This window comes from Vulpes lagopus, chromosome X, assembly GCF_018345385.1.
Source record: "Vulpes lagopus strain Blue_001 chromosome X, ASM1834538v1, whole genome shotgun sequence".
Classification (NCBI taxonomy): Eukaryota; Metazoa; Chordata; class Mammalia; order Carnivora; family Canidae; genus Vulpes; species Vulpes lagopus.
In genome coordinates this window covers 6,615,954-6,640,111 of record NC_054848.1, presented here as the reverse complement: position 1 = coordinate 6,640,111, position 24,158 = coordinate 6,615,954, and the positions used below count along the sequence as shown (strand labels likewise).

Sequence of the window (24,158 nt, the reverse complement as noted above, 5' to 3'; positions counted from 1 at the left end):
ATGCCAGCTATGCTGGAGACTGGACCACTGCACTGCATCTGGCCGTGGCCATGAAACACTGCATTCGGAGGGACCCCCAGGGACGGAGTGAAGGCTGCATAGTCTGGTACCCAGGAGGACCACGCATGTGGTACTTAGTGTTGTGATTCCTTCTATCATCCTGAAATTCTAAATATAGTCTCTGTTCTTCCACATACACAGAAAGAAAGATGAATCAAAGATGAGCTGAGTTGCAAAGGCCATACTATTTTTTCACTTATTTTAATGCTTGAGAATATTCCAATTATGTAAAAATAAATCTCTTTCCTGTTTGTGTTATTTTCCTCTTTTTTAAAAATTTTATTTTTATTTATTTATTTATTCATGAGAGACACAAAGAGAGAGAGAGAAAGAGAGAGAGAGAGGCAGGAACACAGGCAGAGGGAGAAGCAAGCTCCCTGTAGGGAGCCTGATGCTGGACTCGATCCCAGGACCCCAGGATCATGCCCTGAGCTGAAGGTGGACGCTCAACCACTGAACCACCCGGGTGCCCCTAACTCTTTTTAGATACACCTGGTAGGGATCCCTGGGTGGTGCAGTGGTTTGGCGCCTGCCTTTGGCTCAGGGCGTGATCCTGGAGACCCGGGATCGAATGCCACATCGGGCTCCCGGTGCATGGAGCCTGCTTTTCCCTCTGCCTGTGTCTCTGCCTCTCTCTCTCTCTGTGACTATCATAAATAAATAAAAAAAAATTTTTTTTAAATATTTAAAAAAAATAGATACACCTGGTAAGGATGGGAAAAACAGCAATATGGAATCTGAAATCACCCAAGGGTCTCAGTTATTTTTTAAATGCTTATATAGTATGTTGAAATGGTGGTAACTAATGACTAAGCTTAGTGTAGAACAACAATGGTCTGAAAGCCACACTTGAGAAGATTTATGTGGACGACACCACTCTCACCTGGAATAAGGGAGAAGGGTGCTTCTTCTGCCCCCCCCTTTCAGAGAAGTTAAGAAGTCTTATTAATAATTAAGATGATCATTTGAGAGCCTACTCAAAGAATCAAACTCAATCTTTTGCTGATATTTGACCTGGAAGAAAAGCCAACGAGGCAGGTATTACTTCCCGTATTCTGTGTGTGAAACACCGAAACTATGAGACATGTTCCAAGCTGCACACCTCCAGGAAGGAGAAAAGGCTGGCAAGTCGTTTGCCTCTTTCCAGACTGCTATGTGCACTCCTGTTAAAAGCAGCAACATCACGTTTTACTATCACTGAGTGTTTACAGTTTGTCAGAGTAGGTGAGCTCCACTTACACGTAGTCAAGAAAAGTGAAAAGGACTCTTTCCTAGGAAGACACAGTTATTAGTAACGATCCATGGGGACAGATGAAAAGATGTCACAAAGCAGCCACGGCTCCTCCCAAGGATCACAGCAGCCTGGCGGTCCAGTGATGACGGCGCTCCGGCCCCTGGACACCGCGGCAGCACCTGTCTCAGTTACCAGAAAGAGAGGGAGAGCCCAGGATGGGCTGCTAGAGAACTGTGTGTGGCTTCACGGAGTGACCTTATGACACCTTGTGCACAACTGCCCACAGGCCACGCTGACGCCCAGATCAGACACGAGGTACCTACCCGATCACCAGGAGAAGTACTGTCGTCCAAATTATTGAGGGCATTCTCCACTCGGGCCAGGCGGCCGGACAGCGACAGCAGAAGGTTGACCACTTTCTCCAGGTCCCCAATGAACATGCGGAACTTGTCGAACTCGTTGGGTTTGCAGACATCTTTGGCAATGGCCTCCACCTCGTCCCCAAGGGCGCTGTTGGCTTGGATGTCTTCCAGCAGGCTCTCCCGGGCTTCCCGAAGCACTTGCAGCTTGCGACTGATGCTCTCAATGAGTTCCTGCTGTGGGGACACAGGGTGGCATGCAAACACCCATGAGGACGGCCCCAAGCTGGCATCTGCAGCCGTGGTCACCGCTCCCATGCTCTGAGATAAGTGACCTGTGTGGAATTCAGCTGAATGGGGTAAAGGTTTACTTTGCATCAAACAACAGAGGACTTATAAGACGAGGGGAAGGATAACAGCTCCTGGTAGTCACTGGCATTTAGAAATATATATATATATTTCTAAATTAATTATATATAATATATAATATAAAATACATTATACAATATATAAATATAATTATATAACATATTATATTAATATAACATAAATATATAATTAATATATATCAATATATTAACAATAATATATTTATATATGATATAATATATTAATATGTATATAATTAATATATTATATATTTATATATTATAATTAATGTATTAATATATTAATATGTATTTCTAAAATATATTTCTAAATTAAATATATTTATATATATTATTTATTTAGAATACATATAACACAATTGATCATTTTACCCATTTTTAAGTGCAACACTCTGTGACATTAAGTATATGTGCTTGTATGACCGTCATCATTACTAGTCTCTGAAACTTTCTCATGATCCCCAACTGAAGCTCTGGCCGTTAAATACGACTCCCCATTCTCCTTTCCCACTAGCCCTTTAAATGATTATTTTTGAGGTGCTTGGGTGGCTCAGTGGGTTAAGCGTCAGTCTTTGGCTCATATCATGATCCTGGGGACCTGGGATCAGGCCCTATGTTGGGCTCCCTGCTCAGCAGGGAGCATGCTTCTCCCTCTCCCTGCCACTCCCCCTGCTTGTGCTCTCCCTGTATGTCAAATAAATAAATAAATAAATAAAATCTTTAAAAAGATTATTTTTTAAAGGGCAAAAATAAAAAATAAAACCTATAAATTGTCCACCCTCATGAAGTGAAGTGGTGCCATACAATCTGACTTGAGTGGCAAGATTAGCTGCCTCCTTTGTTATATCTGGGAAGAGTTATAGGGATGGCTCTAAAGAAGTACAATGTGTGAACCCTGCCCTGGAAAAAATTACTTTCTTATGATCACGGACATGTTTCTGCCATTAGGTCCACCCATGGCGGCCTGCAGGAAGGACACACTGAACCGCTGGCGCAGCACTGCACACTTGGCATGAGCTGATCACACGGCAGTTTTGTCTCAGGATGAAGCATTGACAGAGAATCTCCATCCAGCATCTGTGTGTGCATACACATATATAAAAATAACCCCCTAGACCTCAAAGGCACAGGCTTTCATCAGGGCACTGCCTCTTCTTGGCTCAATGTGCCTCAGGCTTATCAGTGCCCCTAGACAGCTGGCAGATTACAATGGGAAGCAGTTTTATTTTTTCAAAAGATTTTATTTATTTATTCATGAGAGATACAGATAGAGAGGCAGAGACACAGGCAGAGGGAGAGGCAAGGAGCCCAACGTGGGACTCGATCCCAGGACCGCGGGATCATGACCTGAGCCAAAGGCAGGCGCTCAACCACTAAGCCACCCAGGCATCCCAATGGGAAGCCGTTTTAAAGGACAGCTGTCCTCAATGCTGATCAATCAGCATGGTTTTTCTCTTAAGACAGACCACATGGAATTTATAAATTGCTTTAGGCTTTTTTTTTTTATAAAGATTTTATTTTGTTTGAGGTTACGAGAGAGGGAGAGACAGCTGGGGAGTGGGGTGGGGAGAAGCAGACTGCCCACTGAGCAGGGAGCCTGACATGGGGCTTGAACTCAGGGCCCTGAGATCATGACCTGAGCTGAAGGCAGATGCTTTCCCTGACTCAGTGGTTTTTTCAGGTCAGCTTCTAGCTGCTCAAGATGCGAAGACATTTTCTTCCTCAGTCACTTAAAACTGTATGCATCTACATTTCTTTGATGTTTTGTCTCCGAGCGTGGGAATCTGAGTGTGCCTGTGCTTTCCTATCTGTGTGTCCGTGTATCCAACTTATCTGGCGAGATGGTTTAAATCAACTTCGAATGCCACAGCTAAGATGGCTCTTTTGCAGATATTCATTACTTTATGGAAAAGCACAAAACAGATTATAGGGATGGAGAACTTTCCAAGTTCTTGCCTGAAGCCGACCCTAAGCTGAATGAATACCTCAAGTAATTCAGAGGATTGTGGATGTATGAGGAGCCCTAGCCAGTGTTCCTGGTAATTCTTCAGTGTCACTATTCTTTAGCAATTACCATAACAACGATTTCATGCCAATGCATGAAAATTTGCCTTCAAACCTGTAGTATCAGCTGAGCTAACTTGAAACTGGGTGTTCTGGAAGGAGCCCAAATTCCTTTGATTCCTTTATATGCCTTACATAAGTTTTTATTAGAAACACCCTCCCCTTCTTCCTTAAAGGGCCATTATAAGCAGCATAGACGTGGACTTGCAAAGATCTTGGGACGAGGCCTGACCCAGGAGGCACATGCATCAATCCGTCTCAGCAGCAGCCCGGGTGCAGGAGGCCTAGCCCACCACAGAGGAGCCTCAGGCAAGCTCATCTGCGCCTGTTCTGCAGCACGTGGCGTTCGGGGAGGCCTGGGTTATAAGGGCGAGTGGTGGCAGAGGCCAGCCCCCGGGTCTCGCCACAGCTGCACTGTTGCCTCTCACCTTTGTTCTGCAGGTCCCCACATACCTAACTTCTGTCCCACTCCGTGGGGGAAATGAAGTCTTTTCTCTCTGGGCCTTCTTTGCCCACCTCTTGGCTCTAGGGAGAAACCATAATCCTCCCACATTCCAGACTTTGACCAATGAGTGTGTTTGGTCTGGTTCTCCTGAAGAGTCCCACGCCTCAACCAGGGCGCCTTCTGAGCAGTGTGCCTGGGCCGCCCCAGGTATAAAAATACATTCAGCCTTCCCAGTGTGATGCTTTCAACGAGACACCAGAATTCCCTCCCTGCTTCCCTGTGCGGGGCCCATCATTCTCTTGCCTATGTCCTTAGTCTTCCCCTAGGGCACGGGGTCATTCGATTCAGCTCTGTGACCACGCAGCGATAACTGTGATCATGACAGCCCAGGTCACTGTGGAATGTCTGGTACACTTGCTGTTCTAGACCCCAAATCCCACGGTGTCTAAGAAGGTACACCTGGCCCATCAGGTACACCTTCACAGCGCTCACTTCCTCTTCTGCCCCTGTGCACACTTTCGCCCAAGCACAGGGCACACTGTATTTATGGGTAGTGGAAAGAAGGGTAGCAGTCGCCTTTGTCAAATCAAGCCAAAAACCAGGATTCCTGAGTCACTGACACTGCACAGAACTGTGATTTATAGCATTTGCCATTTATGGTGAAATTGTTCAACAGGTGCATTTTGAACAAAATGTGTCGGTCGGCTTAAGAGCTTAATCATGGAGGGTGGGGCGGGGGCAGGCTGTCAGGCGGTAAATTCAATTCATAGGGACTCCTCTCAATCCCGAAGCAGCCACAGGAAAGGAGGCGGTGGCCCAGCATCTCGTGCCTCCCAAAAGCAAAACAAGAAAGTGCCACATAACAGCCCGGGTGGCTCAGCTGTTTAGCGCCGCCTTCAGCCCAGGGTCTGACCCTGGAGACCCGGGATCAAGTCCCACGTTGGGCTCCCTGCATGGAGCCTGCTTCTCCCTCTGCCTGTGTCTCTGCCTTTCTCTGTTTCTCATGAATAAATAAAATCTTTAAAAAAAAAAGAAAAAAAGAAAGTGCCACATAGGGCATGCTGTGCCCCAAATTCATTACAGCAGGAGAAACAAGGGCATGTCGTCGGGAAGAGCACAGTCACCTGTATCTAGGGTGAGGATGGAATTAGAAATGTACCAAAATGTACCAAAGGGTACATTTCTTCTACTTTTATGAGAATAAGTAAAAACATTTTTGATTCTTTATTAAACAAATAAACAAACAAACAGAAAATGCAACCCTAAGCCAGACACAGGGCCTCTAGAAGTCCCAGGACCAAAATGCTAATCATTTCCTTGGATTCCTTGAATCAAAAAGCTACTGTTGGGCAGCCCGGGTGGCTCAGCTGTTTAGCGCCACCTGCAGCCCAGGGTGTGATCCTGGAGACTGGGAATCGAGTCCCGCGTCAGGCTCCCTGCATAGAGCCTGCTTCTCCCTCTGCCTGTGTCTCTGCCTCTCTCATGAATAAATAAATAAAATCTAAAAAAAAAAGGTACTGTTTCCCAAAACACTGAAAGTAATTTTCGTTTCGGCACGAGTCACGGTATTTCTTCTATTATATCTGAAATCAACCAGCAGCATTTTTAAACCACTAATGACAGAAGCAGACTTCCAGCATAATTTTTTTGCAAAGATTTTTGTTAAAAAAAAAAAAAAGTATTTTGTAATGAAAGCTCTTTTCCAAAGTACTAAGCATATGAAAACATTCACAAAATGCTGGTTCCCTCCTTTTGTCTTCCTGGTAGCATTTAAACCGGCTCCAGGCCCTGGGAATAAACAGTATGTGGTGTCCTCTGGGACAGACCTTCTTTGGCAATTTCTTCATTCCTTTAATGCTGAGGGTTTCCTATTAAAAAAAAAACAGGTGAGCAGCACCTAGCTGGCACAGATCTGGCGTGCTGACACATCATGAAGGTTTCAAGCTAACATAGTAGTGATGACACTGACACGGATAGCGGTAATTCTGTCCCTACTATGACCTCATGACTACTCGCTGGTCCCCAACCTCATTCTGACTTCATCTCCAATCCTCCATTCCTCTTCCTCTTCCAGCTCCAGCCCCTGGCCCCTGCTGCTTCTTCAACACATCGTGAGGCTCCTATGTCAGGACCTTAGCACGGGCTGGTCCCTGTCCCCACAGCACCCCTAGGCACCCTCAGGGCTTACCCCTCACACAGCACCCCAGGTCACCGTTCGGTAATCAGCTCCTTGGGGCCCTCTCTGTAATCACATTCCTTTGTTTCACTCCACTCCTCACTCTGTTTTCATTCTCTTACCATCCAATGTACTATGTTAAGGGCTGGCAAAGTCTTTCCATAAAGGGCCAGACAGTAAAGATTTTTGACTTTACAGGCCACACGGCCAGGTGCAAGCACTCACCTCTGCTGCTGTGGTGTGAAAGCCACCAGAGAGCATACAGAAATGGATCTATGTGGCTGTATTTCAATATTTACAAAAGCAGGTGGTGGGCCACATTTGGCCCAGAGTCCGTAGCGTGCTGACCCTGTATTGTATGGGTGTTTTTATGTTGGCTAAACACAAGCTTCCCCTCGGGTCAGGGAGGACTCTATTCTGTTTTGTCTCCTGTTATGCCCCCAAATGCCTAAGGAGTTCTTTGAGTTAACAAGTGATGCTTTTTGGTTGACAAAGCACTTTATAACCACTGTTGGGATTATGATCATCTGGTTACAGGTACTGGAACTTGATATTCAAAGAGAACATGTGACTTGGTAGAGGGCACACAATTAAGTCCCTAGATTTTATTTTTACTTATTTTTTTTAAAAAAGATTTTATTTATTTGAGAGAGAGAGAGAGAGAAAGAGAAAGCAAGAGGACAAACATGGGGGAGGGGCAGAGGGAATACCTGTTGCAGTCCTGTTGCAGGACTCCCATCCCAGAACCCTGAGATCATGACCTGAGCTGAAGGCAGATGTTTCACTGACAGCCACCCAGGCGCCCCAAGTCCCTAGATTTTAAATGGGATACAAGGGGATCCCTGGGTGGCTCAGCGGTTTGGTGCCTGCCTTTGGCCCGGGGCGCGATCCTGGGGTCCCAGGATTGAGTCCCATGGGGTCCGGGCATGGAGCCTGCGTCTCCCTCTGCCTGTGTCTCTGCCTCTCTCTATGTCTATCATGAATGAATGAATGAATGAATGAATGAATAAATAAATCTTAAAAAAAATTAAATGGGATACAAGGGTCATATCAAGTTGAAGTTTGAATGAGACTAGTACCCACTTAATATGACCTTGGATCTTATTATACAAAGATGGCAAGTCAGGAAAAGGCCCAGTTTTGGAATAGTAGGCTTAACTACAAAGGACTTAACGCTATTGCCCCAAACAGCATCGTCCTGCACAAAAGCTAAATGCACATGCCCCTGGACATGTGGAGCAGGGCCCACGCTGGGAGCAGAGAGACGAGCTCCCCCTGCCTACCTACGAACGTGCAGTCTTTGACAGTGGGCTTTCCTACCTTCTTCACCGACAAGTCATGGTCCAAGTCGCTCCCCGAATCCTCTTCTGGCTCCTGCTGTTGCTGTAGGTCCTTCATCTTAATCAGCAACTCGGCCTTGGGGGCCGATGTACTGTAATAGGTGGAACTGGTAGCAAGGGACAAGGCCACTGGCACGCTTGGCTCCTCTTTCCTGGGGAAAAACTCAGCAATTCAATCAGCTGAGATGATAGGTACAGAGGCCCCCTTCCAGCCCACAGCCTGCCCTGTGACATGCTAACAGTGGTGCTAACCAAAAGACGACAGCCAGGGGCATGAGACAGCCAAAGGGGGAAGGGGAGTAGGTGACAATGTTACAACTAGAAAATATTTGCCAAATGGACACTCCTAAAGTCTACAGAATGCAGCTTTTTAAAAAGGGGAAAAAGTCAAATAAGCAGAGATGTCTAAAAATCTCCCCGCAGGAGGGAAGAGAGCAGAGGGATGGTTTTCACCAGAAGCCTCACATCTACAAGGACTAGATGTGCACAGTTCTGTGTAAGTGGGGCCACAGGACCCCAAGTGCAACATGCACCTTTTTACTTGCAGCCATGTCCGCTCCCTTTGTACTTCTGTGCTGCATTTCACCGGCACTCTCACATATTGTCAGGTAAGGGTGCTGATGGACAGGACGTACACAAACAGGACAAACATAACCACACACACACTGGTGTGGGCAGCTGTGAATGAGACAGGCTGCAAAGGACATGCCACCAAACCAGCGGCCACGTAATCCACTCACTGCGCTCCATCACCAGGAACAGAAATCCTCCATCATCATCATCATCATCATCATCATCAATCTTCATTATTAACATTTGAGGCTGGGTGCTTCTTTGCTATGAGGGTGTCCTGAGCACTGTAGTGTGTTGACAGCCTCCCTGTTCTCCACCCACAGGATGCCAGGACTACCTCCCAGATATGACAACTAAAAACGCATCAGAAAATCGCCAGCTGTCCCCTGGAGGGATACAATGTCCCAGCTAAGAAGCGCTGTCTTCTGAGAAAGGAGCCTGTGGGCATCACTCCGAATCACAGTGGCCTTGAGCCAAGACAGCACTGGAGCTGTGGTATTTTCACATCTTTGCCAGGCCCCAAAGCTGGCAACCCCAGGAAGGGGCCTTAGTGGCTCCTTTGGGAGGGTCACAAAACAACCAAAATGTGCTGGAAAGCACCGGGCAGGGCTTATGGAAATCTGCCCCCCAAAAGTTATCATGAAAAGAAATCTACAGATAAGCCTCTTGCCCTTTTAAGCCTAAGAGGGCAAGAGGGCAGAAGCACGCACGGGCAAGCTGCAGAACTGAAGACACGTGTACTTACTTCTCTTCCGTGGTTCTAGGAGAGGGGATTTTGGGGAGCAGCTTCCTCCGCTGCTGGGCTTCCTCCAGGAGGTGCTCATCTTTGGGGAAGATCCCCTCCATCAGGTCCATGGTGGTTCTGATCTTCACACTGGGGTCCAGGATATCGGCCAGGGACTTATCCTTCCCCACAATCTCCCGGGCCAGCTCTTCTGACTTGAGGTCTTCAGCTGTCCTCTCTTTGGCCTTCACATAGCTGAGCCCCGAAGGAGAGGCCCCACTGTCCTTGGTGGGGGGCGCTGGGGTGCTGGGCAGCTGCGGCTCGGGCTCAGCGCCCTGGCGGCTGTACACGCAGAAGCGTGAGTAGGACTGCTCTGACGTGCTGAGCGTCTTGATCTGGTCTCTCTCCAGCCCGCTGGGCAGCGCGGGCAGCTCGGCGGTGCGGGCCAGGCCCTGGCGGCTCTCCTTCTCAGGCTGGCTCTCCGAGTGCACAATCTTGATGGGCACCATCTTCACCGTGGTATTGTTATCGATCACCCGCTCAATTCTGGAAAGAGAAGGAAGAGCCATCTGCTGAAAACACACAGCGAGCTCCGCACAGGGTGCTACCAGGGATGGCGATCGGCTGGTCCCTTGCCTCCCCGGACAGCTGGAGAACGTGCTGGAAGGAGCCTCTAGGATCACACGGCCCAGGACAGGGAATGGAGGTGCAAGAGGCCCTGTTTCCGGACCCAGATTCCATTTTCAAAGTCACCCCCACACCTACCTACCTAGAGAAGCCTAAGGGTGTATCCCTGGGCTCACTGAGAGGCAATGGTTTAAAGCTCATTTTCTTGCTGATAATAGTGCAAATGTAAACAAGTTACATTTTCTACTTAGTTATGCTTTGTTTGGTCGGGAAGCCTGTAACACTTATTAGGCTTCTTTCACGAACTATCCTCACAGCCTTCTGTAATGCTCAAAGCAGGGCCGGTGCACACCCACGGGGGCCTGTGTGGGTCTGGGCCACGGGAAGATTTCTAGAAAGAGTGGTCGTGTTTTGAGTAGACACTGAGCTCCACCCATCCCCCGGCCCCAATTTGAAGCTTCCTCCTGTGGTGTGTGCCCTGGGTGTCACCCTCCACCTGCCTGCCACCACTCAGCACTGCCAGCCACGCTTCACACGGCTTTTCACACCAGCCACATATGGATCTGGCGGCAAAGACAGGACACTTTGTTTTCATTAGTATTTAAGTGCTTCACTAAGGACACACTTCTCCTGTAAAAAAAAAAAAAAAAAAAAAAGGGTGGTGGTGGTGGTGGCAGCTCATTCAGGTCTTGGTCTCAAGGTTGTGAGATCGAGCCCCACATGGAGCCCTGCACTGGGTGTGGAGTCTGCTTAACATTCCCTCTCTCCCTCTCCCCCTCCTCAATCCTGCTCACACATACTTTGCTTCAAAAGAAAGAAAGAAAGAAAGATTAATAAAAAAAACATTTCCCAGTGAGAGTAGCTGGGGTGCACCCCACAGGAGAGAGAACACGGAACTGGTCAGTGTGATAGGGCTTCATCCAGGAACCCTGCACACTGTGGATGCCCTCAGCTACACCTCGTTGGACTGCACCCCAGGGACCTTGTGGACCAGGGCCACTGGGACAAAAATCTGTTTCAAGTATTTAAAATTTTTTCAAAGATTTCATTTAGGGATCCCTGGGTGGCGCAGCGGTTTAGCGCCTGCCTTTGGCCCACGGCGCGATCCTGGAGACCCGGGATCGAATCAATCCCACGTCGGGCTTCCAGTGCATGGAGCCTGCTTCTCCCTCTGCCTGTGTCTCTGCCTCTCTCTCTCTCTCTGTGTGACTATCATAAATAAATAAAAATTTAAAAAAATTTTTAAAAAAATAAAGATTTCATTTATTTATTTGACACAGACGGAAAGAATAAGTAGGCAGAGCAGCACGCAGAGGTAGGGGCAGAGGGCAAAGTAGACTCCCCGCTGAACAGGGAGCCTGATGCAAGACTTGATGCCAGGACCCAGGGATTGTGACCCGAGCAGAAGGCAGACACTTCGCCGATTGAGCCATGCCGGTGCCCTCCGTTTCAAGTACTTTTAAAGGACCGATTAGATAAAGAGAGCCACCTGCTGGTGCCCAGAAGGGAAGGAAAAAACAAGTGAAAACCACAAAGCTAAAACTCCAAACTTGTTTCTAACTTAGTGGGCCTAACATCACTTCTACAGGAGCACCTGGGTGGCTCAGTGGTTGAGCATCTGCCTTTGGCTCAGGGCGTGATCCCGGAGTCCTGGGATCGAGTTCCACGTCAGGCTCCCTGTGTGGAGCCTGCTTCTCCTTCTGCCTGTGTCTCTGCCTCCCTCTCTGTCTCTCATGAATAAATAAGTAAAATCTTTAAAAAAAAAAAATCACTCTACAGTGTGATGCTAACAGACCAAATTCTGTGTAGCACAAGGAACGTTCCAGTGCTCTATATTAAATGCTCCCCCCCACCCCCTGCCCTTTAACTGGTGGCTGGGAACACAGTGTGTTTTTTCCCGTTTACTGCAGTGTACAGGCTAAAATAATTTCATATTGTCTTCTCTCCTCCAGTAGAAATTACTAGATGTTTTATCTAAGTATTCACGTATAGTCCCCCCCCAATGCCTTCTTTGTGAAGAAATTTTAAAAGGCCAGCTTGGTGGAAAATACCATTTAGATGTGCTAAACTTCAGAAGGAAACTTTTGGCATTTTATTTAAGCAAAGACAGAGAAACAAGAACCCCTCTTCATTCCTTTCATTCCACACTTAGAAACCTGGACCACCTATTACTTATTTCTTTTTTTTTAAGATTTTATTTATTGGAGAGAGAGAGAATGGGGGGGGGGTGGAGCAGAGGGAGAAAGAGGGAGAAGCAGATTCCCCTCTAAGCAAGGAGTCCAACATGGGGCTCAATCTGAGGACCCCAGGATCATCACCTGAGATGACACTTTAGGACTGAGCCACCCAGGCACCCTTATTTTTTTTTTTTTAAGTCAGCTGTACACCCAGTGTGGGGCTTAACTCATTACCCTGAGATCAAGAATCCCATGATCTGGGACACCTGGGTGGCTCAGAGGTTGAGCGTCTGCCTTCAGACCAGGGCGTGATCCTGGAGTCCCTGGATCAAGTCCCACATCTGGCTCCCTGTGTAGAGCCTGCTTGTCTCTCTGCCTATGTCTACCTCTCTCTCTGTGTCTTTCATGAATAATAAAAAAAAAAAAAACCCGAATCCCATGATCTCCCAACCAAGCCAGCCAGGCTCTATTACTGACTTCTAAGTCTGCCTGTATTTATTTTCCCGCACTTGTGGAGAAATGATTTCCAGGGCAGGAAGACATGGAAAAAAGAACACAATGAGAACAAGTCCTTCACACACCGACATATACTTTCCAACAAAGCATCTCTTCCTGGTCCTTTCTAAACATAAATGCTCTCTCCTCTAGAAAAGTGTCCAGACTTCTACACCAGAAAAGTTGGATGAATGTTTACTTCAAAATCAGGGGCAAAACACAGCAGATGAGACCTTACCACAACTGGATCATATCAATTCCTAATCCAGGGCCGTCCGGGTGACCCAGCAGTTTAGCGCCGCCTTCAGCCCAGGGCCTGATCCTGGAGACCCGGGATCGAGTCCCACATCAGGCTCCCTGCATGGGGCCTGTTTCTCCCTCTGCCTGTGGCTCTGCCTCTCTCTCTCTGCATGTGTGTGTCATAAATAAAATCTTAAAAAAAAAAAAAAAAAGTAAGCTACCTAGTTTTAGGACAGGAGTTGATGCCCCCGCCCCCTTTTTGGGCATGAATGCCTGTTCTGGAATTCCTGAGTGAGGAGGGCAGCAGCATGCACCTCCTTTGCTCTGCATTCCGGCTGCAGCTCTCAGCACCTGGCACGCAGGAATTGCTCAAAAGGTGAGTGAAGGCGGGAGTCTGCCCTGCACCCTGGCCCGAGCTCCAGCAGGCAGCCGGCACATGCACACCGTGATCCAGGGGTAACTGGAAGAAGGGGAGACGAGACAGAGAAGGAGAGAAGGGGAGCAGCTCGTACCCAGGAAATTAAAGTCCGCAGAGGGCCGGGCAAGAACAGGATATTGGAGCTGAGCTCAAACGACAGGCAGGGGAGGAAGGCCAGGCCCAGGCATGCTTTCCTTACTGACCGGTGGGGGAGTGTGGACACAGAGCAGGGCCGGGCCCGTGGGGCCCTGGGATTCCACGCTCTCGCACCACGGTGCAGCGGCAGATAACACCTGGGCGAACGGGGCGTATTTCAGAGCACTATGGGCGATCTCCTGGGGAGCAACTTTCGAAGGCGGCACGGCCACCATCTGCCTCACCGCACTTTTAGCGCAGAACAGGGAGGGCAAATTTGGCAATGGGTCCAGATGCCGACCAGAATCTAGCTGTCTGAGCACTTCTTTTTTTTTTAAGATTTTTAAAAAAATTTATTTAATCATGAAAGAAAGAGAGAGAGACAGAGGAGAAGCAGGCCCCATGCAGGGAGCCCAATGTGGGACTCGATCCTGGGTCTCCAGGATCACACCCTTGGCTGAGGGCGGCACTAAACTGCTGAGCCACCTGGGCTGCCCTTTTGTTTTGTTTTTTTTAAATTTATTTAATCATGAAAGAGAGAGGGAGAGAGACAGAGGAGAATGAGCACTTCTACCACCAGGGACATGGCCCAAGTGATGTGGTGGGAAAACCAGGTAATACGGGTCCCCAAAGACTCTCTGCCCTCAGTATCTCCAATAAGTATCATCGCTGCTCACTGAAATCTCTCTCGAGCTCAGCAAAGGCACACGGAGAACATCCACATTTGCTTCAGGTGAGAAGAGATGAAACCCACTCCCTAGTTCTAGACCAACGGGTCACGAGCACGGCGGGAGCACACAGGTGTGTTCTTGGGGGACCCCATGCTGCTCACGCTGGCGTCCAGACCTGAGTGGCCTCTGTTGGCTTCCTGGCAAGAGCATCGCACACCTGACCCACCACAACCATGTCAGTGCTTTTCCTTCCTTTCACAACTTACAATGTTACCTCCCACCGGAGGGATGTTTAGCTGATATCCACACTGAACAACATAAAGCACAGGTGCGGCCCCAGAGGCAGCTTGAGACTCTAGAATAAGAAGGTCCAACAGAACTTTCTGGGAATGAAGGAAGTGAACAAACAGTATCTGTGCCACTAGCCGCCTGTGGTACAAGTGAGCCACGGGATTTATTTTATGTTTCACTAACTTACATTCACATGGTCACGTGTGACTGACAGCAGAGGACATCCGGGACCAGAGAATTCCTTGCTGTGAGACTGACCTGGGGACTGCAGGAGGCTGAGCAGCCTCCCTGGCCTCTGCCCACTAGATGCCGGGAGCAACACTCCCTTTTCTGCTGTGACATCTAAAACATCTCCACAAAGCCCGATGTCCCTGGAGGTGAAACTGCCTTCCCCCAGGCTGAGAAGCACTGGTCTAGAGAACAAGAGGAAAATTCTCCACCTCTTCCATTTCTCAGCTCTTCAAAGGCACTCAGGGAGGAGGAAAAAAGTAAACAGTCAGTGCTCTTGACTGGCCAGTCCCTGTTGGATGACACTTATCACTGTCTCAATAGGCACGATAGACAATCCCATGCCTGCACTTCTAACAGCAGCACCATGCAATATAACATGTTTTGTCTGCTTTAATTAAAGGTGTGTACCAGCTTGGCTCTTCACATAAGGTAAAGAACACCATGGGGGCGCCTGGGTGGCTCATCGATTGAGCATCTGCCCTCAGCTCTTGGGATCGAGCCCTGCATCAGGCCCCCTGCTCAGCAGAGTCTGCTTCTTCCTCATCCTCTGCTGCTCCCCCTGCTTATGCTCTTGCTCTATAATTAAATAAAAATCTTTAATGAAAGAAATAAAAATGCAATAAAAAAACAACAAAACCAGTGTGGAGGGGTACCTAGGTGGCATACTTGGTTAAATGGCTGACTCTTGGGGTTTCAGCTCAGGTCAAGATCTCAGGGTCCTGGCACTGACCCCCGAGTTGGGCTCTATGCTCATCACGGAGTCTGCTTGAGACTCTCTCTTTCTCCCCCTCCCTCTGCCCCTTTCTACCTGTGCTCCCTCTCTCTCATACAAATAAAGAAAATCTTAGAAAAAAAAAAAAAGAAAAAAATAAACAGAGTGGAAATACTGGACATTATGAAAAACATCAATTTCTCCTGCAGGTCTGATGCTTATTTTAAAATGGATTCTGGGGATCCCTGGCTGGCTCAGCGGGTTAGAGCCTGCCTTTGGCCCAGGGCATGATCCTGGAGTCCTGGGATTGAGTCCCACATCGGGCTCCCTGCATGGAGCCTGCTTCTGCTCTCTCTCTCTCTCTCTCTCTCTCTCTCTGTGTGTGTGTGTTTGTCTCATGAATAAATAAATAAAGTCTTTAAAAAGAATAAAATAAAATAAAATAAAATAAAATAAAATATAAAATGGATTCTGATTACGAACAGGTGCTTGGGGAAAACATAGCCCTTGTGCACAGATGCCTGTGGGTGCTGCGTATCTAAATGCTGGCCCTGGGTGAAAGGGACAGGGGATAGTCACCACCTCCATCACATCCCCCTTGCTCCTATGGAACAGAACAGCCCTCTACCAAGTTCAAAATCCAACTGACCACTGGAACTGTGGATTCTCTCCCCACCCTGGACTTAGTCCCCAGGAGCAAGTGAAAATCCACTGTGTGGAGCTGAAGCAAGGCACCCATCGGATACCACCCAGGAAAGACGCACCACAAACCTCCCGCTGGAGCTCATGAAAGGGGAAGGGCACAGGGCCACCGTCCCAGTGTGGTACCTTGTGGAATTCTCATCCTGGATGAGCAGGGGAGGTTTGTCTGTCAGCTTCTGGGGAGCGAACTGAGGAGAAGGTGAGCGTGAGGTCTCCATGGTGGACATGTGCAGGGGCCGGAATCTGGAGGGGAGCAGGGCTTCACGCTTAGGACAGGCTGTGTGCTCATCTACATGCTGCCTGCTGTGCTCACCAGCGGCCCTCAAACTGTCTTCAGGCTGGGAGCTGCTCAGCTTCTCCACCGAGGCACAGGGGATGTGGGAGAGAGACAAGCGGTCCACACACGCCTCCAGGGCCTCTGGAGACGGTGGTGGAAGGGACTTGCTGGGGGCTCCTAGGTGAGTGGCCACAGGTGTGCCACCGGCCAGGCCCTTGAATGGCCTGGGTTCACGTTTGGGCGGTGGCGGCCTCTGTGGGGCTGGCTTCTTGGTGAGTGGTGTAGTGTTCACAGGCCTTGGGTCCTGCCCTCGAGTGTGCAGGGCTGAGGGGGTGCTCTGCACTTGTGGTCCTGGGCGGAGCGTCTCCTCTGGGTATCTGTAATCTCGAGGTAGAGTCCCCGCTCGGCTGCGGGCCTCCTGGGGCACCTCTGGAGCTTCCCAGGCGGGAGATGGCTTAGGGGGCTGGGATGGCTTCTGGAAGTCCTGCTGTGCTGTTGTACTGTCTTCTGGACACTGGGCATCTGCTTGTCTAGAGGAAGAAAGTATAAAAATGAGCAAATGATTCCAAGTAACATCTTTTCTGCAAACAGGACTAGAACCAGATCTTGATAACCTTCTTAAATTATTTTAAGGAATTAAATCGATATATGTTTTCTGACACCTGTCTCCACTGCAATTTGTAATGCAAGATACCCAATCCAAACAGCCAGTGGACAACATCAGGTTGTATGTTGGCATGTCATATCACAGGATGAGAAGTATTAAAAACACATGCACACATGTAAGATATACACACACATACACGTACATGCAAGTTGCATTCTGGGGCAAAAAAACTTACACAAAGATTTTTTTTTTTTTTTTATGATAGTCATACAGAGAGAGAGAGAGAGGCAGAGACACAGGCAGAGGGAGAAGCAGGCTCCATGCACCGGGAGCCCGACGTGGGATTCGATCCCGGGTCTTCCAGGATCGCGCCCTGGGCCAAAGGCAGGCGCCAAACCGCTGTGCCACCCAGGGATCCCTACACAAAGATTTTTTAAAACAATGTTGCTGGGCAGCCTGGGTGGCTCAGCGGTTTAGCACTGCCTTCAGTCCAGGGCCTGATCCTGGAGACCCAGGATCAAGTCCCACATGGGGCTCCCTGCATGGAGCCTGCTTGTCCCTCTGCCTCTCTCTCTCTCTTCTCTGTGTGTCTCTCATAAATAAATAAAATCTTTAAAAACAAAACAAAACAAAAAAACAATGTTGGTGAAAATTCTCATATGGCTATATTAAAAAATACTTATTTTGTGTTGCAACAGTATTTTTAAGTGGCTTATGTTGGAAAATTGCCATATGCAAAGAGATAGAACTTTCTAACATGAGCTACAAATCCACTTTTTTTTTTTTTAAGATTTCATTTATTCATGAGATACACAGAGACAGAGAGGCAGAGACACAGGCGGAGAGAGGAGCAGGCTCCATGCAGGCACCCTGATGTGGGACTCCAGGATCACGCCCTGTGCCGAAGGCAGACGCTCAACCGTTGAGCCACACAGGCGTCCCTACAAATCCACTTACTGATCAAACCTTTAAAATCAGTAGCATATTATTAAAAATGAGAAAAACAAAGACTTTCAGGCACTGCCAGTGGTTCATTGATCTTTCCATACTGTTCTGTTTCCAGTTCTATGTTCACTTTTTATGCACATATGCAAGTATTTAATATGCACAGACACAGACACAGAAAGGTCCCCACAAAACACTCCCACAGGCGTGCTCATGCGTGTGGTTATCTGTGCTATAGCCAACGCTCAGGAGCTAACAAGTACCAAACTTGCAATAAAGCAGCAGGCCATGCCTTTGCCAACCCACGGTTCCACCTGACCTGACAAAGTCCTAAAATGAGCTTCTGATGGAATCTTCTGTTCAGGAAGGGGCAGTTTTGCACCGGGAGACAACTGTGCAGTTGCTAAAGGGAACTCTAAGATGGGCGGCAACCAGAGAACCAGCAGGTGGAGCACCAGCACCCATGAGAGATGTAACCTACTAACTAACAAGTCAGATAAAGCTCCCCCCCCCCCCCCCCCCCCCCCCCCCCCCCCCCGACACTAGGGAAGGAGCCTCATTCCAGTATCCTCTTTGAGACCCAGGAGCATGCCTGTGTCCTGGGACATCGTGATGCCAGGCCTGGGTGCTACAGATGTCCCAAGCCCACCCAGGTTGCTGGCCTGCAGGTGCACTGCCCTGTGCATGTCCCTCTGATCATGTCCTCAGAAGAATGGGCCCCTCTGGCTTCAGGGGATGCTGGAGAGCAGAACCCAGACCATACCTAGTTCCCTTCCCTTTCCCCACTGTAAGCCAGCTGGGGCCCAGCCCCCCACCCTGGGCCACACAGAGCTGGACCCTGCCCCACCTAAAGCTGGAAGCCCCATATGTGGGGGAGGGCAGAGGAGTTCCAGTCCCAGCGGGACCCAGAGAGAAGGCAGCTTTGGTTTCTGCTTCTAAGATGCTGAACACACTGCCTCAGCTTAAGAACCACATGGTGGCAAAATGGCCAAGCATAAGAACTTAAAATATTAACCTCATTCCAGGAAGCTAGGCATTTAAGAAAAAAAAAATACATATCAGGTGCACACTAAGAGAAACCAGAAGTTTTCAAAATAACCTGAACATAACGATGGATGCTTAGAGAACACAGTCAAGCAGCCATGTGGTTACTGAATGGCTATTAAACACGCTGACAACGCCTTTTGAGAAGAACTCAGGGCTCCAGTGTCCCACCTCCACCTGGCAGTGACAGCTTTGTCCTGCTGTGGCGGAATGGCCACTGTGCCTTGTAAGACTGTAAAACCTCATTCATGACCATTCACAAGTGCCTCCCCAATACTTCGGTTCAAAGAGCTGAGCCATGCTTGAACGTTTTCTCCTCTCCTACAAAACGCTTGAAATACAGTATCCACAGATCCTCACGAGGGCACCTGGTACCACTTACTTCGAAAATATCCACCACCTCATAGAAACAGATAATTAAATTAGCTGTAATATATTGCTTAACTCTAAGTGCTTTTGGCCATCTGGATGCACATTTAATATGTTAACTAAAAAAGAGCTCTATTTGCAGAGTTTTAGGCAGGATGTGCTGAGATCTGCCCAGAAACAGAAGAGAACTCACATATGTGAAAGGAGGACTTGGAGCAAAAGACCGGCTGCAGAGTCTGCCCAAGGGGTAGGTCCCGGCTTCTCTCAGGTAGACGGTCCCACGGGCTCCTTCCTGTATTCCTGATGGGGCATCTTTGCAGGACCGCAGGGTACTAAGTTCCCTCAGGGAGGTGTGCACACTGCTCAGTCTCTCCTTGTTCTAGAATGGGGTTCACTGTGCTCCACCTTGATGCCGCACTCGTTAGATTTACATTAGCACAGCACTTTCTGCGACACGTTTGTTTCCATCCCCTTATTTTTTCTTTCCTTCTCCCAGCCACCACACTTACAAAGCCAAAGCCATAAAACCACTAATTGGTTTTTATTACCCCAGTGAGGAAATCAGGGTCACAAGGAGGACCACAAGTGGGAATCTGGGGTCCTGCAAGGGTCATGTTCCGATCTGTTTCTAATAGGTTCCAAGTGACGACGCAGTACATGTGTGTATGTATGTGTGCACCGCGTATGTTGCACGTGTGTCTATGCTCTGCATGTCTTTGATGTGTATCTGCCGGTCTCTGTGTATGCATATCCCCCCATTTAAAAAAAAAACTTTTCGGGCAGGGCAGCCTGGTTGGCTCAGTGGTTTAGCGCTGCCTTCAGCCCGGGGCGTGATCCTGGAGACCCAGGATCAAGTCCCACGTCTGGCTCCCTGCATGGAGCCTGCTTCTCCCTCTGCCCATGTCTCTGCCTTTCTCTAAATAAATAAAATAAATAAAATCTTTTAAAAAATAAAATAAATAAAACCTTTTCAAGTATAAAGTCAATGGTGAAATAAAGAAAATAAGATGTCTTAAGGATGTGCCAGCAACAGCATCTAAGTATTTGCTCCTAGGTATACACTGGAGCAGCTGAGTCAAGCCATACAAAGGAAAATTGAAAAGGCAGCTGCATTCCAGAGTCCCAGCAATTGATATGCAGCTTAGGCTTCTCATTGTCACGCAGAACATGCTAATCACATGTTACCAAGGAGAACAGAGCAGCTCCAGCGCAGCTCCAGGAGGAGGGAGGCCTGGCTGCAGCTCTGCAGCTCTAGGCTCTATGTAAGCAGTGGCGACACCCCCGGGAGCCCTGCAACCCCTTTTGGGGCTGGAGCCCAGCACCGTGCTGCTCTTTCCTATTGGCCTGGCTGGGGTGGGGGCAACGGGAGGTGAAAGGTCTCCAACAGGGCAGCGAACCAAAACAAAACAAATCTGAAGAGGAAAACCCGCCCTGGTGAATGCTGCTCAGTGGCCCAAACAGCCTGTGACAGGGCAGAAAGGACCAAAGGGCCAAAAGGAAAAAGGTTACAGACACGGAATGCTCTGGAAATCCCAACACTGTTCTAAGTCACATCTACATTTTTGATCTGGGTATGGAGCTGGCCAGGCCTGTGTCTAAATCGGTTTCCATATCTGAGAGGTGGCGGTTTTATTTCCAGATTCCATCTGTTCAAGAGGAGTCCTGTGGCAGCACTGGATTTCCCTCTCTGGGTAGCAATTTTCTGCTCCCGATCACACAGTCCCTGGGCTCCTGGAGGTCGCCCCCCAGCACAGGCCTCGTGGCGCTCTCCAGTGACTGCGTGGTTCATGGTCTCCGCTCTCCTCACTGGGCTGTGAGCACCTCCAAGGAGGGCAGGGCACCAGGCTCTCTTCTCCGGGGCCTCAGGAGTGAAGCTTACACGTGTCACACCATCACCTGAAAGCCCAGTAAACCTCCAGGTGCATTGTGGCTTTTGGTCCCTAGGCAGAATGGTAAGGAGCAAAGCTGCAGGCTGTTCGTTAGGTTCTCAGTGAAATAACTTTGCATGTGAACGTTCCCAACACAACTAAACATTTTTAGACTGCTCTGTGATCAGTAATTCACTGCTGCTTTGCAAACAGGGTTAACGATCATCTTCACCAAGGAAAAGAAAAACATGTCCATCTTGTGGATGACCTAAGTAACATTTATACAGGGTCCTTCTTTCCAAAGTACATCAGGCAACAAACAGTGTGCCAAAAAGCTTCATTTCCTCACCTGTTAAGGTGAATCACAGGCCACACCACGCGAGAGGTGGGGGTGGGGGGTGTTGCCATGTGAGGCAGAGGCAGATGGAAGCCCCCGGGATGGTAGGCTCCGTGCACTGGTCCCTCCCAGTCAGATGCTGCACTGGGCACCCAAGAGCAAAGGGCCAGCTGTGGTGGAGCAGATCTGAGCGCAGGTCCCTAGGACACCAACACCACCCAAACTCCCTTCCCATCACACTACACACCACTGTGCCGCACAGCTGGTGCAGGGCTGCCTGACCTCCACGTAGGGAAGGGCATCGCCGTGGCAGGCTGCTGCAGGGCACTGTGCTACAACCGTACCACCAGAATTCTGCACCGTGGAACTGACTCAACAACAGAGAGATGAAGAGCAAGCTTCCAGTGGAGGGTGATACTCAGGTGTTTCCTCCTGTCATTTCAATATTATGGCTCCTGGGTGGCTTAAGCATCTGCCTCTGGCTCTGGTCATAACCCCGGGGTCCTGGGATCGAGCCCCATACCGGGCTCTCTGGTTAGCTGGGAGCCTGCTTCTCTCTCTCTGCCTGCCACTTCTCCTGCTTGTGCTCTGTCTTGCTCACTCTCTGAAAAATCTTAAAAAAAAAAAAAAATCACAAACAATACTAACTCATGCCATTCACAAAACCAGCCTATGTTGACGTTAGCAACGGATAGGGTGGCTGGTGTACTGGAGACGGTGTAAGAATAGTACTTGTGAGTGGAGGTTGCAAAGCCAGACCCAGAGCCCACTTTTGCACAGAGCAAAACTGCCTCCAAGGACAACTGGGTAGGACCCAGAGGAGTTGCCTTCCAAATGGAGCCAGGTTGCCATGAAGGACTGTGGAGGCCAGTGTTTACAGTTTGAGAGAGCACACATCCATTGCTGATGGGCGTCGACAGCAGTGATGTTGTGAAGTGTAGAATCGTCTGCTAGAAAGCACGGGGGGGGGCAGCCCGGGTGGCCCAGCGGTTTAGCGCCTCCTTCAATCCAGGGCATGATCCTGGAGACCCGAGATCGAGTCCCACATCGGGCTCCCTGCGTGGGGCCTGCTTCTCCCTCTGCCTCTCTCTTCCTCTGTGTTTGTGTGTCTTTCATGAATAAATAATTCTTAAAAAAAAAAAAAATAGAAAGCATGGCGTACGCACCAGCACCAGCCAGGCAGTCCGAAGAGCAGCCACGGGAGTAGGCACTCAGACGACCCCGGTGGCCGGGAATGCACGGGACACTCGCACCACAACAAACACGAGTGTCCTGGACGAGTCCCTGGCGTCTCCACTGCTCTTCTCGTCCCCCAGGGAATCCCCAACAGACAAACATCACCTTGGCGAGGTACAGGCAGAAAGCTCTTCTATCTACACAGCCTCCCCCTCCTAAAAGCCAAATGAGGTGGGAAAAGGAGATGATGGGCGAGGCATGAGAGCTCAACAGACGTAATCGACCGATCAACTGACCCATTCGCTAATGAGTGGACAGAAACACTCAGGAAACATTTCAAACAGCAGGAACACCAGGAATAATGGCATCGCCCACTCTTTCCAGGGAGGTGCCAGATTACCACGGGACTTCCTAGGTGGTGAACCCCTGTAGCTTAGCAGCTGTCTGGTTGTCCTATACCAGTTTCTAAGCATGCAAACAACATCGACTGAACAGATAAGCAGACACACCAGGGATGATGGCGAGAGCTGTTCCACTTTTGTGTCTTGCAGAATCACCTCGTGGGAGGGTAGGAGGCCTGAACCATTTTCGATTCAGTCATCTCCTTACTGCAACATCTCCACGGAAGCTTTTCTCTCTGTGCCAAGCCCAAATAGGCTCTCTCTTCTGTGATTATTCTTTTTTTTCTTTTAACATTTTACTTATTTATTCATGAGAGACACAGAGAGAGGGGCAGAGACACAGATAGACGCAGAAGCAGGCTCCCTGTGGGGAGCCCGATGCGGGACCTGATCCCAGGATCCTGGGATCACGCTCTGAGCTGAAGGCAGACGCTCAACCATTGAGCCACCCAGGTGTTTCTCTTCTGTGATTCTAATGCCACGTGGGGAAAGCAACTACTTTAGAAAATCAGATGAACGTTATTTCTTCATTGTCTTAACAGATGGATAAAAAGATTTGCTTCCTTTGGGTTTTATTTTCGCTTGTAGATACTTGGACGGTAACAGCAATGAACTCAAATTAGAGAGCCTGATAAGTCATTTATGTAGTTAGAGAACAGATTAATAGGCTCCACTCACAGATGATCCAAAACCAAATATACGAGCACAGACTTCTGAAAGGGCTAGTGTGCAGTCACAGAAAACACCTAGATTCAGAGATTATAATCTGTGAGGGTCCTTAAGTATCCAACTCTGTTGTCAGAACACATGTTTTGAATCTATTCCAGGCTCGAGACCCTCATTTCTGGTTCCAGATGTGACATTTTTAAAAAAAATTTTTTTTCTTGAACAAAATCAGCCAAATTCCCTCTGCCAATCAGAGCTCCAAGCCAGTTAGAATCAGAGGCACAGATAAATGGAATATAAATGATATTTGCATGTGATCTGTTAGCAGTTTTGTCCTGGCGTTCTTTGTTTTTGGGTTTCCTAAAAACATGTTTTATGCAGTTCAAAGAACAGGCAAGCCTATAC

At 48.7% G+C, this 24,158-nt stretch overlaps 1 protein-coding gene across 3 annotated transcripts in view; it reads right to left on the bottom strand.

Moving 5' to 3' along the window:
• Positions 1-24,158, bottom strand: part of SHROOM2 (shroom family member 2) — a 144,359-nt gene that overhangs the window by 4,049 nt on the left and 116,152 nt on the right. For 2 of the 3 annotated variants that reach the window (XM_041740576.1, XM_041740579.1), the window contains 4 exons: positions 16,190-16,870; positions 9,386-9,910; positions 8,048-8,219; positions 1,618-1,890 (listed from right to left, as the gene is read on the bottom strand). In XM_041740576.1, the coding sequence (XP_041596510.1) occupies positions 1,618-1,890; positions 8,048-8,219; positions 9,386-9,910; positions 16,190-16,870 (1,651 nt within the window). The remainder of the gene's footprint in view (positions 1-1,617; positions 1,891-8,047; positions 8,220-9,385; positions 9,911-16,189; positions 16,871-24,158) is intronic. The other variant, XM_041740577.1, reaches the window with a different exon arrangement.